The sequence below is a fragment of the Telmatherina bonti genome (assembly GCF_933228915.1).
Source record: "Telmatherina bonti genome assembly, chromosome: 1".
NCBI lineage: Eukaryota > Metazoa > Chordata > Actinopteri > Atheriniformes > Telmatherinidae > Telmatherina > Telmatherina bonti.
The window spans coordinates 28166390-28180322 of NC_136619.1; the positions used below are offsets into that span (position 1 = coordinate 28166390).

The following is a 13933-nucleotide window of genomic DNA, read 5'->3' on the forward strand; positions in this document are numbered from 1 at the left end:
GACTTTTAAAATGTTTAAAATGCATTTAAACATGTTAGACTGGCCAAAATCTTGCAAAGTGAAAGCTCTTTAAACCGTTCTACAACACCCTGATAATGCTGAGTAACGGCTCATTTAGACTGTCAGACAACGCTACCATTGTGTTCTAATAAAATCCTATTTTTCTCCTTTTTATTTATAATGGCAGCATTGTCTGATAAAAATCACCTTTCAGGTAACTCAGAGACAACGCCTGTGCGGTTCATTTGGCTTCACTTAGATACATGATGATCTCACACCAAGAGAATCAAAGGCCTTTTACTGAGTCCACTGCATCATAGAATTGAGCATACTTAAGTCAGAAACTTACTAAACCCCCCCTGTGTGTGTATACTCTAATTATAGCTCAATTTTTTATGTAACCACGCTGAATGCTATTATCTTCCCACGGTACCTGGATGTAAAATATCTGCTCACTGAAGTAAAGTGAGGAACTTTTATGGTAGACTACATGCATATTCATGTCACTCACATACTTCGAATATCAGGTTCACCAGCAGGATTGTCATCATTCGACTCTGTGGAAAGTGTGCTTAAATTTTAGTTAATTATCTGTAACTTTTAAAAAAAAACATTACATGAATACATGGCACAGTTCTGTTTATTGGGCATGCTATTACCAATGTGTATCTTACAGAAAAAATGGCTAAATTGTGGAATAAAATGAAAAGTGAAAACACACTCAATGCAAATTGATTATCTATGCAAAGCAATTTACACACTTTTGAAGTGGTACGTATTGGTGCAAACTACTTGCCATTTTAATACAGAATCTTACTAAAAAAAAAAAAAAGACAACATCAATCCTGGCTAAACAACATGCTATTTTAGACTGCCATGCTCAGACACATGCAAGCTAGATGACATCTGCAAAGCTTTTTAGCATAACATCTTCATACTCATGACAAGGAGGTGTAGTGAAGAAATTCTTGTGAGATTAGCTTTTTTTGATCTAATGATAGTCAGGAAGATTGTGGAACAAGGAGCAACTCTGCATTGCAGCGCGCAACAGAACATTAATAAGCAGCATATAATCAACTATTTTAGTATATGTCTATGCCTTTCTCTCCTGTAATCAAACAATAATTTGGCTGTAAAGTAAAATAATTATGCAAACTTAAAAAATACATTGACATTTAAACATTGTTATACTTCCCAACAAGTATATTTGATTATTTTGTAAGTTCGTTATGACTCACATGAGTCATGATGCTAAAGAGATCCAAATTTTTATGTAGGCTTTTATGAGCATTTCTAAGTGATCAGTTCAGTAAGAGACCAATTCATGGCTGCGTGGAGGCAGAGTGGTGTACAAAAAGTCTTAAAATAATAGTGTGTCCCTTATTTGTGCTTTATCAAACAGTAGTTTGCTCACTTCGTTTCCAACAAACATGAATAGAAAATCAGGAAGAAAATGTAATAAGACTAGGTAGTGATACTGCAGTTTCCACTGAATGTTAAATGAGCACTCGTCAGCTTTTTACCTGTTTTTCTTGTCCATGAATCAGAATGGTCAATAGAATAATTTTTTATAAGGTTTTCTTTTGATATTTTTCTCAATTTTTATAAGTGAATTTCCTAAAAAAACAGTTACAGGAATGGTTGGTACTTCCATTTTGACTGTGTACCAGACACGTTTCAGCTCAGCATGTGTGGAAAGCAGCTGTGATGCAGGACGGATCAACTGTCTGGGATCAGCGCTGCTTCTCTGAGCTCTGAAATGATTGTTCTTTTCTGTATAGGACCAATACCAAACTTGGAACATTTGTTAAATTTTTTATAATATTTTCAGACGTTTTAGACAGTGAATATTTAATATTAATGCCTGTAGATGTTGTGATGTTATTTTGTTTTGTCTGATTTGTTGTCTAATTTACTGTGTTGCGTTGACGTGGAATGTAAAATGTTGTGATGTTGAATAAATATACCAGTAGTTGGACTAGAAGCTCAATAAATCATGCTTACATTTATGAATTTGAACACATTGTTTGGGTATCTTTTTAACCAAATTGCTTTTATTAAGTAGACAACTGTGATCTGACTTTATGATCAGAGCAATGATAACAGTGTGTGTCTTGTTGTCTGTAAACCTAAGTATCAAACAATGCTCACAATGGGTAATACTGGCTTCTTGTTGAATAAGAAACACCAGTAATGAACTTAAAATCTAAACTACTGAAGCTTCTTTTCTGTAAAATATCACAGTTTGTTCTTGAAGCAGGTCAACCTCACTGCTCCTCTTTCAACACTCGCTCTTAAATTGAAAAAAAAAGAAAGAAAAAAAAAAGCTTTCTTGCTTTGTACCTCACAATTTCAGTTATGTAAATGTTTTGAGGTTTTTTTTTTTTATGTCAAAGTGACTGGGAAAGTTTTTAACTTAGCCGAAAGTTTAATCAATAATACTATTAATGGGTCAGTTTAAACAATCCCTCTGTGGTAGGAGTCATTAATGCCGGGGAGATACCTAAACCAGTGCATCTAAGTAAATCAGAGTATTACCAAAAGTTGTTTTTCATTAGACTGAGTGAGTGAATGAATGAATGAATGAATGAATGAATGAAAAAGTAAAATGCATCTTTATGTCTAGTTTCATTACACACAGAAAAAAAAATATTCATACCAGACCAGTTTGTTGAATTTTATTCATCTTCAGGCAATAGTTAGTTTTGTGAAAAAACAATTAAAATTTGGTTAAATCTGCTGCTTTTGTCTATGTTTGAAACATCTTAAGGTTTTCACACTTTATGTAACTATACTTTAAAAAGGCAGTCTACATGCACTGAATGTCAGAGAGGAACTCTGTGAAATAGGCTCAGGGGCAGATCAAGGCTGTTTGCCTGGAACCAAGCAGTGCACGTGACAGAGATTCATTATAGCTGGTTGTTCACTCTACAGCTTGAGACCTCAGCGCAGCTGCTAGTTTCTCATGACGTCGATGCCATCCGTTGCAGACTTGCACTGTGTGGATGGTTCACTTTGTCTTTTCTGGCAGCCAGAATCAATCACATCCTGGAGCAAACTCAGCTGCATCAGAGGCTGAAGAAGAAGCAGGAGGCCTAAATGGACCAGGAGTCAAATCGGCAGCAGGAGCTACAGACAAGGAAGAAGAAATTTGTTCAGGTTGATATACATTTCATCCCTAGTAGATATGATTTGGGAAGAACATTTATAGATTTTTCAAAAAAATGAAAGGCCAAAATGATGATCTGAGTTTTGCCAGACAAGAACATGCTGGAATTATTGAGAGGTGAGTAAGTTACTGTAGCGTAACAAAAGCACAGGTTTTTGATGGGAAAATGTTCAAGGATTTTATGAGTGAGATAACTAGCATTTCATGCTGACCCATGATGAGGTAAGGCCTATTAAAGAATAGAAATACTGAGTAAAAATAAGCCTTGAATAAATTAAAATGGCAGGGTTTTCAGAAAATTGCCTTTCATTTTATGGAAAATCCTAGATTTCTTTTCTTGGCACTACGTTTTAATGATAAACACTAGAAAAAAGATACTTCCAAACCTGTTATATAATTTTATTTGTGGCAAATAATTTTATAACAAGAACTCTGACCTTTAGGAAGAAGCTATAGAGGAACTGGAACAACTTATTAACCATTTCCCAGCAGAAATATGCATATGAGAAGTTTTTTAGAAGGTAGAAAGTCTAAAACCAATCCACTTTCCCATTCAGAACTAAATTGAAAAAAAAAATGAAATAATACTGTCATGAACTAGTGTATACTGCTCCTTTGAGAAATAAGCAATCAATTAGATAGTGTTCAGGTCGGTCTGTGCCAGTTCACTGCAGAGTAGTTCCTGTGCCTCACAAAAGAACCTACTCCAAAGTTTCCCAGATTACTTGATGAAACCCAAGTAAATATGTTTTTGCAGAAAAAAAAAAAACCCTGCAACCCCAGAGGGAACACTCAAATTAATTTAGATTGTAATAACTATTTTTCATCAAGCAGGATTTTGATGATGCATTTTACAAACTCAATTTGTTCTGCCACTATGTTACCTTTTTTTAATCTAAAAAAAATGACAAACACCCCTCTTTTTTTTATCATACTAGCTCATGTACACTAACCAACATATATGTTTCATTACTAGCAAATAAAGTACGATTTAATAAACAAAATAAAGTTTAAGATAAGTAAACGTGACGATGCAACACGCTCCTGTACAGTAGTTGTCGCTACGGTTTTCAGTTAACAATTTATACTTCACGAAGAAGAAGACGTTTCTTCCGCTCCCGTCAAATGACGTAAATTCCTTTCTGTCGGTGCCAACCTCGAAGTGAACACGCGTTCGCCTGTCTTAGCTCAAGTGAGTGCCCATTTATAACAAAATTAAAACAGTAGCAACCTGAAAAATAGTCACACAAACAAAAGAAAAAATTAACTTCCAAACCTTGTTAACCCAGATTTTCATGGAGTGGTATTTTGGTGTTATAACTGCCGTTTACTGTTAGCTTAGCCGTGGCTCGGTTAGCAGATAGTCCGGGTACGAAGAGCACGCAACCACATGGTTCCTATTCCGTTGTATTTACTCAATTGTCCCTTTTTTAATCTATGTATCAGAATGAAATCTTAGCAGAAATAAACGTATTGTGGACGCTAAAAGATGCCATTGTTATAGATGATGCTCAGCTTTGAATGCTAGGCCATCTGTACTTACAAGAGATTAGCATCCGGCTGAATTGTACAGGCTTAGTTACATACACACACATAATTTAGTGTTATAATACAAGTCGTTAAGCAGCTCTAGCATGTGTTGTAAAAATATATGACTGCACATCATTCAACGCCAGCGAGTTGTATTAAACTAATGATGGATTTGGCATACGAGTATAATTAATCATGCCTAACATGTAAATAATTGATGATCTATTATAAATAAAGTTGGGGGGGGGGGGGGGGGGGGTGCTAACTATTCACGTTATGTGTTTGGAAGGGGGACAGGCAGGCTGGGAACAGGTCAAAGTATATATTAATCGCTCTGTGTGTTTATATCCATATAAAAGTTGGACATTCACTTTTTCACTCTTTCCTGGTGAAACATTCAGAATGCGTTACGTTGCTGCTTACCTGCTCGCTGCCCTGGGTGGCAGTGCAAACCCTGAGGCCAAGGACATCAAGAAGATCCTGGAGAGCGTTGGAATTGAGTCTGATGACGGGCGCCTGGAAAAGGTGAGCGCTCATTTTTCTGTTCCTAATTTTCTCCCTGTTCCTGAAATAGGGGCTGGATGCAGTCCGTCTGTTAATGTGTGTGTGTGTGTGTTTTTTTTTGTTTGGTTTGATTTTCTTTTTCTTTTTTACAGGTAATCTCAGAGCTCAAAGGCAAGAATGTAGAAGAAGTGATTGCCAGTGGTGAGTCTGTTTTGTTTGGTCTTTAGATATTTTCATTGTTTGGGTGTTTGTCAATGGGTTTAATTTAGACGTCTGATTTTTATCTCAAACCTTATATTTGAATGTGTTTTCAACTTGTTCAGAATCTTTCTGTTTATTTTTCTCTTGATTTATGCGTCTTAATTTCACTGTGTACGGATCCTGTCTGGAATTTGTATTTTCTTTCTTTTACCCTACATTCAGTTTTTTATTTTTGCGCTGCATGTTCCTCATTTATTCCAAATCATGCTTTTTTTTTTTTACAGGTTATTCTAAATTTTGTGTAGGTGTGATGGTTAAGATCAAATACAACTTTTGTATTAGAACATAAATAACATTTGGGGAAAGCTGTAGCAAAAGGCACCTTTCTTTATTATGAGGGCTGCTCATCTATCCCTGATTGTCCTACTTGCTATGTCAAAGAGTCCTTGAGTAAGATACTAAACTAAATTTTGGTTCTTTTAAGTGTGTATGACCTATCTGGTATCTGTGCTGTCATGCTTTCCATTTGATTTAATATTTGCCAATCTGTCTCTTCAGGTTACGGTAAGCTGGCCAGTATGCCAGCAGGTGGTGCCGTAGCTGTTGCCAGCTCTGGAGCTGCAGGCTCTGGCGGAGCTGCAGCTCCTGCTGCAGGTGAGCATTTCAGTTTAGCACCTTGTTTGTCACCATCAGTGACATTTGGCACACAGTGCCTGTCCATATGTATCATATGTTTTTAAGATGACATACTGCTAAATTAGTTCATTCTTAATAGAATTGAAGGACACAGATTGACATATTTTTAACCTCAGACTGGTTAAAGGGTACAAGATAATATATATAATGTCATATTTGCTAGGGTAATGTAGAAATTTTGTTTGCTAATTTCTAAGGATTAGCTCAGAATAATTAAATATTATATAAAAGAACAAACTGAAATAGTTGTGTATTCATATGCAGAAAATGATTGTGCCCTCTGTTCTGCAGCTGCTGAGGAGAAGAAGGAAGAGAAGAAAGAGGAGTCTGAAGAGTCTGATGACGACATGGGATTCGGACTCTTCGACTAAACTTTTTCAGATACTGAATAAAGTTTGTAAAAAAAAAAAAAAAATCTGTATTGTGCAAAATTTATTTTAAACTGCGATATATCAAGGTTCTCCATTTAAAATTTTTTTTCAGGAAACTGAAGTTAGTTGTATGCACCCAGTGGATATGGAGTAATGTGAAAAACTAATTCATAGTTGACTTAATGGGGTGTGTCTGTTAGACATCTCAGCACAATATCATGTTTCATGTAATTATACCTGAAGATCATTAGATGGCAATATTGTCTTTTTAATAAACAAGATGTTCAATCAGAACCAGTAGACACTGATCACTGTCAGAGACACCTGATGCACCAACACCTGTATTATTTACGGCTTGTCTGTGGCAAACTTTTTGTGCAACGTCATGCTGTCTCAGAAGATCAGTGGATTAAAACTGAAAAGATTTAATTTTAAGAGTTTAATAAATAGGATATGGAATATGCTAAAAAAATAAAATAAAATGAAAGGCTAAATAAACACTGATTCAAGAGCACCAACATGTACTGTACTGTATATTCATTGTATAGGTTTAGATAGATGGCTTAATTACAGACTGGCTGCATAGTGGTTAGCATTGCAGCCTCACAGCAAGAAGGTTGCTGGTTTGGGCCTTGGCTGGGGGAGGTTTGAACAGTCACTTTTCTCTGTGGAGTTTGCATTTTCTCCCTGTTAGCGCAAGATCTCACCTGGTACTCAGGCCTTCTCCCACTGTCCAAACATGTATGTTGGGTAAATTGATCACTCCATAGGAATGAATGTGAATGGTTGTCCCTCTGTGTTGGCCCTATTATGGACTGGTGACCTGTCCAGGGTCTACCCTGCCTTTCTCTCAATGATTGCAAGGATAGGCTGCAACTTCCCTGTGACCCAGAATTGGACCAAGTGGTTGAGAAAATGAATTAATGAATGTTTAGATGGATGGACAATTTGTCGGAAAGTGAAAAACCGATTACATGGATTTTGTGGAAATGCTTGTGATGAATTCTGACAGTGTTGAACAGATGGATTTTGATGCTGCAAGTAGCATTTTTACAGTAACATATTCCCAGGTCAGTGTATGTCATACTTTAGAATACCTGCTGGAACTAGCTGTACAATGTACTATGAAGCTGCAGTAAATAATTGATTTTCAGGGTATTGACCCTTGAGTCCAGTGTAATACAGTGAAACAGAATGATGGTGTTTTTGTGTGTTGTTTTGTTTGTCTTTTAATACCATGCCATTCCAATTGGTATTTCTGAATTTTCTTCACCTCTTGTACACATATGGCTTTTACTGCCATAGCACCTACATACCCTTGACCTTTCACCTGAGTGCCACTTAGTTGAAACCAATGATGATGAAAGATGGTACACTAATATCCAGGTCAGTAGTGTCTTACTGTAGGTTTACTGTAAAACAACTCAACACAGTAACTTGTAAAAACTATGTTCAATACAGTTGAAGTAACACCAGTAGTAAACAAAGGCACCAAAGTTTCTCAAGAATGTTTCTAATATGAGTTATTATTTTTAAAAAAACAAACAAAAAAAAAAACAACACCTGCTGTCCCACAGTCCTTGACATTTTTCACATGGAAAGACATAAATAGGCCTTGTTCATTCAATCTACAAATGAAATCGCCTTCCTGAAAATATATTTACGGTTAGGCAGTATTTTTCTAGTTAGTCATTTGAAATTATGGCGATTATAGAATAAGGATTTAACTCATAACTTTTCATCAAAATAATTAGTATTCTTCTTGAAGCCAGTTAGCCATGTTGTGGCTCATGGCCATATAGCTTTTACTTAATTCTGGGTTTTAAAAATTTTGCAATGTCACTGTTAAAAAAAAAAATGCCTGAGTTATGCCATGTGCTGAAGTTGAGTCAGCAGACTACAGCAGCTATCTGTGAAATCTGAGTCATCCTTGGCTTTAGCGTAGCATATGGATTTTGTCATTTGAAGTTATACAGTAGTTATAAATAGTTAGAAGTTATAAATTTTTCTTACCGTGAAATGTTTGTAAATACAGGTAATTTGACAAATTAAATGTTTTCTTTAAAACAAAATAAGTATATGTATGGGGCATGTAAAGAATACATGTATGGGGCATGTTTGTCCCACCTGGGGCCCATGTGGGACAAACATCAGCAGTTTGGACATGAAACAAAATGTACATAAAAGCCAGGTAGTTACACCACAGCGTCCAGTGTGTTGCTACTGGTACCACTGGCTGAGAGATGTTAGAAATGTCGTCTCACACTTTATCATTCACAATTTTTACAATGTTGCAGTGGGGAAGGGGCCCCTTAACACTCCGGGCCCAGGGGACTGTGCACTTTTAATCCGGCCCTGAAACTGGCTTTTCAAAAGTATCCCAGACATGATGTTGCACATTTGAACTACAATTTAATCGCCCCGCCCACTTCAGATGGTGACGTCATGGTTACTACCAACTGCATAAAACGTCGACGTTACAGCAGAACGCACATAGTTGATTGTCTCCACAGCGGACGGTGAAGGTTGCCTGCTTCAACAGTGCTTGAACGGAAACCTTTTAACTGTCTTTCAACACCGTAAGACGGGAAAATTAACTTCGCTTTCCATCGATAACATCAAGACATTTAGACTCAGATAAGACGTTAGCTAAGTGTGTCGTCCCGAACCACGCGCAGCTCAAAGCTAACTGTTTTGCTAACAACTCGAGCGCAGCTGCAACCTCTTCAGAAGACCACCTGACCTTCAAATAAGGTAAGCACACACTTTTGAGCTTGGCGTTTCACCCAGTGTATGGATGTTTGCGTGTAGCACATGGACTTGTCGCATCCATCATGTGAATAGAGGCCTGCGTTTTATTTGTCCTGATCCTGTTTTTCACCTTACCGTCGCAGCCATGGCGCAGTTGGCGTTCATCAACCTTTGCGCTGTTTTTTTTTTTTTTTTAGCCTCAGCGTTGTAAATATCAGCAAGCACATCCATCTTTTATTCCCTTTTGCTTTTATGCGGTTGTAAACCTAAATATTTAATTAAATTGAGTTTTGTAAGAGTGGTCAGCTTTCAATTCTTGACATTTGCATGACGTTGTTTTGTTTTTCCAAACCTTGAGGAAAAGGCTGCTTTTGATTTAAACAATAGTTTGTTAGACTTTATGTAGACATTTTTTATTTTTTTTTATATTTCATTTTTTAAATTTAATTGTGTAAAAAGTGTAAGCCATAGTAATCTGATGAAAAAGTGAAACATTTCATGCTTGTTCATTTTATGCTCTGAAAATGATCATAACTTGTTTTGGCTGTTTCAGAAAGAATCATGAGTTCCCAGGTCAGACAAAACTTCCACCAAGACTGCGAGGCTGCAATCAACAGGCAGATCAACTTGGAACTGTACGCCTCCTACGTCTACTTGTCCATGGTGAGAATCTATTGGTAATTAGAGGAAAAGTCTTAAAATAGAATATAAAAAAGGAGTGGCAACATGGTGAGCTAACATGTGAAATACTCCTGATATGAACCAGGTGTTAACAAGAGAAGTGGAAGTAGTGAGCGAAAGAGGAACAATGTAAACCAGTTTATCTTGTACAGATAAATTATTTTGATTGTGGTTTTTTGTCCTGAAACCACTTTTAGTCATTGGGGATCTTGGTGGCCATTTCAAAAAACAAAACTGTGGAATGAGTAGGGGTTTTGTGTGCCAAATAAATATGTTTGACAGTTATTAAGCAAAAAGCACTCTTATTATCCACCATTTCTCAAGTGTTCTATTAAAAATTAAGTTTGCCAACATGGCTAGATTCTCAAGAATGGGATTGAAGTAGTTATGGTTTATTCCCATTTCTGTCTCTGCTAGTTGACACATTAATTTAAGCAATACCAATGGTCCTATTTTTCTCTTTACAGGGTTATTACTTTGACCGGGATGACCAGGCATTGCACAACTTTGCCAAGTTCTTCCGTGGTCAGTCGCACGAGGAGCGTGAGCACGCTGAGAAACTAATGAAACTGCAGAACCAGAGGGGGGGCAGGATCTTCCTACAAGACATCAGGGTATGAGTTTTCAAAAATAAGTAAAAATTGTGCTTTTTAACTTGTTGGGTATGAGAGTATCATAAACCCAGTATGGGTTGGGCTGTGCAGATGTAGAGGGCGAGTCAAATGGGCTGCTTATCTATCGTAAACACCTGACACAACCCCCCCTAGCTTTAGTAAAACGTTAAACTGTTAAGTCTGTGTGAGGTGATTTGAAGGCCTGTCTGCATCAGTTTGTTGGTGACCTCCCTGCTCCCCTCTTTATTGTCTTACTGTCTTCACTTGTTTTGTCTTGCAGAAGCCAGATAGAGACGAGTGGGGAAGTGGTGTTGAGGCTCTCGAATGTGCCCTGCAGCTTGAGAAGAGCGTGAACCAGTCTCTGCTCGACTTGCATAAGCTCTTCTCAGATCACAATGACCCACATGTGAGTATTAAACTACAGTTGCACATCAACTAATAAGCACCTTTATCTGGTCACAAGGACTTAGAACTGAATTTTTTTGTACTTTTTATCATATTCAGAGATTTGCGTTTTTTGTAAATTCAGATTCTGGAAATGTAGTCTTTTTGAAGTATGTGAAAGCATGTTCAGACTTTGATGTGGCCTGAAGGGCATTTAAACGATCAGCAGATGAGTTTTAAGGCGACTGTCTCTACAGCAGCTCGCTTACATTTTATTTTCAAATGCATTCAGGTTTATGCTAAATCAGGAAAATTTAACTAAGCTAGACATCTTCAATAGTTGAAAATAACATCAGTACAGTCATCCTGGAGGTGTCTTTTTTTGTTTTAAATAAATGAATCACTTCATGATCCCACCTTCTTGATTTTTGCTTTCAGCTGTGTGATTTTGTTGAGACGCACTACCTTGACGAGCAGGTGAAGTCCATCAAGGAACTGGGAGACTGGGTGACCAACCTGCACCGCATGGGTGCTCCTCAGAATGGGATGGCCGAATACCTGTTTGATAAACACACTCTGGGCAAAGAAAGCAGCTAAATCCGTCCAGTTCCTTTTTACAAAAGCTTCTGTATTTGTATTTTGTTTCCTGCCTTTTGGTTTTGACAAGATCAAGTTTTCTGCATGATACTGGCTACTCATTTAAGCTTATGGTATTCATGTTAAGTACCATTTTCATCACATGTCTATAGACTCTTGTGAGGTGTTGCATTTAAATATCTTCTTTTTCCACTTTGTAGCTTTACTCAAGCTGTCATCACATGTTTGCTATTTTATGCCAGGAGTTGACCAAATAAACCCTCTGGATTCTGATTTGATGTGTGGGTGGGTTTTTTTTTTTTTTTTTTTTTTTGAAAAGATGTCCAGAGTTTCTTAAATTGGGAATTTTGATGATTGCTGCAGTGTTTCACTTCCATTACCAAAGAAAATGGAACTTGGTGGTCTTGCTAGAAAGCATTGAAGAAATCAGGATTCATATTTTGGGACTTCGATCAACTTTTTTCCCCCTAAATTCATAAAGATTTTTTCCTGAGAGCCTGTAACCTCTAAAATGTCAATTATGAATCCAAAATGAGCAGCTTACTACAGAAAAATGAGCATGTTTTGTGGCTGCCCTCTACCTTTTTTTTAAATTGGATTTAAAGTGAATCTTTGAGTTACAGCTTTAGTTGCCATCTAAACTTTCCATTCACCGTGGACAGATTTTAAATAGGTTTTTTTTTTTTTTTTTTTTTTTTTTTTCCCTTCGTCCTGACAACGGAATCAAAACAAACATCTTGGATGTCAGACTAATGTAATTATCTCCGGTGACTTTGGCATTTAGTGTGATTGGTAATTAATTGGTTGGTGTCTTGACTCATTCCTTCAGACGGAGCTGTAAAGTGTGTAGGCGTCCTGGTATGTAAATCTGCCAACAAATTTATGAGGTTTAGTTTTTCCTCAGTACTGTGACTTCGTCCTAAGTTGGGACAACATTGGGAGTGGCTCCATTTGGAAAAGACTACGCTTAACTTCAACGGGTTGATATATTGGAATTTTATAGTTCATCTTCCCCATGAAGCGCAGTGAAAACTGTGAAACCATGAAAATTGTCAGTTACTGTCAAGTATTATACTTGTCTGTAAAAGTAAACCTACACATATTTGTCAATCTGTCAAAACACTGCCTTCATACAAACCACTTTTTAAACCAATAAGGAGTTTAACATTTGGGAAATCTTTTTAACATCTCAAATTTGAAACACTTTGCCAACATAAACTAGTAAACTATCAGAATTCATGCAAAACAAGGATTAATGGATTATTCTCTCCACCATTGTTTACATTTTACATCATACATTTGTATCTGTATTGTTTTCACTTCATCAGTTTTACAATTTATATTGTCTTTCTGCTTGTTTTTCTTTAGATTTCAATAGCTAAAAATAGCACTTTAAAAAGAAATGCAAAACTGGTGTTTATGTAAACTAAAAATAAATGAACTATTACACTTTAAGGTAGGAATGGGCACCAACAGTTTACAAAACTTTACCCAAATGTAACTGGGTAATCGGTTTGTGTAATGTATAAGTAACTAAGTAATTTCACTGAAATACACTTTTTTTCAAGGTTTTTTTTTTTTTAAGATGGCCTAAACTCCTGGCTCCTAGTTCTTTTCATATCGGGTCAACCTATAAACACCTAGATATGATTAAATAAGCTATAATTAGAGAAGCTGTAATAACTGCAGGATTAGGGGACTTAAGTTAACTTTTGCAGTCACTATCTGGTCATGTTTCATTTATGAAACAGAGAAATGAAACTTTCTGTCTTCAGTTAGAATATTACTTTTTAACATAACAGATATACGGAACAAAAAGGATTAAGAGAAACATCTGGGATTTCCCATTTGAGAAAAACAAACTTTGTTACAGGAAGCTTAAATAATATGCTTGAGGGTAATCCTGCGTCACCAGACTTTCCCAGTTAAGCAAGCAGCTGGTGACTGCTCAGTGCCTGTTACTCCCTCTAGTGGTTGTCTGGAAGTAAGACAACCATCAGCACTAGTGTCACCAAACCGCTTTGACAATGTGGAACATAATTACTCTCCAAAAACATGCTTATTTATGATTCACCTCGTGAAACCCATTTTCCTTTCTTTCTTTTTCTACTTTTGATGTTAAACTCTGAACCATTTATCAAGTACTAATCAATAGACTAATAAACTAATAAGGCAAAAACAGTGATTCTACTTCTTGTCAAATGATTAATATATACGTTTATTTATGTAACGTGTGTGTTCTGGATTACACTTCACTATCGTCACAAAAAAGTTGTCAGAGTAAATCAACCACTGCTTTTAAATTCCTCAAATAAGCTTAAACCTGTTTTTTGTTGTAGGATAAACCTGCCTTTTTCTACGATCGTGTAGTGTAGTGTAATGCTGAAGGACAGCAATGGGTTGATTTTTTCCAACCTCAAACAAAAGCAGACTTT

At 36.6% G+C, this 13933-nt stretch overlaps 2 protein-coding genes across 2 annotated transcripts; both read left to right on the forward strand.

Annotated features, from left to right (window-relative positions):
• The first annotated feature begins 4288 nt into the window (after positions 1 to 4288).
• LOC306774858 (large ribosomal subunit protein P2-like) lies at positions 4289 to 6794 on the forward strand. The gene is made up of 5 exons (XM_079265033.1): positions 4289 to 4361; positions 5101 to 5224; positions 5356 to 5404; positions 5963 to 6058; positions 6392 to 6794. Exons 2-5 carry the CDS (start codon positions 5102 to 5104, stop codon positions 6469 to 6471), a joined length of 348 nt encoding a protein of 115 aa, XP_079121159.1. The 5' UTR covers positions 4289 to 4361; position 5101; the 3' UTR covers positions 6472 to 6794.
• Positions 6795 to 8926: 2132 nt separating this feature from the next.
• On the forward strand, positions 8927 to 11771 carry LOC306760310 (ferritin, heavy subunit). Its single transcript, XM_079246110.1, has 5 exons — positions 8927 to 9225; positions 9776 to 9885; positions 10371 to 10517; positions 10798 to 10923; positions 11340 to 11771. The coding sequence occupies exons 2-5, from the start codon at positions 9784 to 9786 to the stop codon at positions 11496 to 11498; spliced, it is 534 nt and encodes a 177-aa protein (XP_079102236.1). The 5' UTR covers positions 8927 to 9225; positions 9776 to 9783; the 3' UTR covers positions 11499 to 11771.
• The last annotated feature ends 2162 nt before the right edge of the window (positions 11772 to 13933 follow it).

Excerpts from the sequence above, each read along its gene's own strand:
- LOC306760310 (XM_079246110.1), top strand. The coding sequence starts at position 9,784 with ATGAGTTCCCAGGTCAGACAAAACTTCCACCAAGACTGCGAGGCTGCA. Across the intron at positions 10,518-10,797 it reads TCTTCCTACAAGACATCAGG|AAGCCAGATAGAGACGAGTG; the intron begins GTATGAGTTTTC and ends TTTGTCTTGCAG. Across the intron at positions 10,924-11,339 it reads CAGATCACAATGACCCACAT|CTGTGTGATTTTGTTGAGAC; the intron begins GTGAGTATTAAA and ends TTTTGCTTTCAG.
- LOC306774858 (XM_079265033.1), top strand. The coding sequence starts at position 5,102 with ATGCGTTACGTTGCTGCTTACCTGCTCGCTGCCCTGGGTGGCAGTGCA. Across the intron at positions 5,405-5,962 it reads AGAAGAAGTGATTGCCAGTG|GTTACGGTAAGCTGGCCAGT; the intron begins GTGAGTCTGTTT and ends CTGTCTCTTCAG. Across the intron at positions 6,059-6,391 it reads AGCTGCAGCTCCTGCTGCAG|CTGCTGAGGAGAAGAAGGAA; the intron begins GTGAGCATTTCA and ends TCTGTTCTGCAG.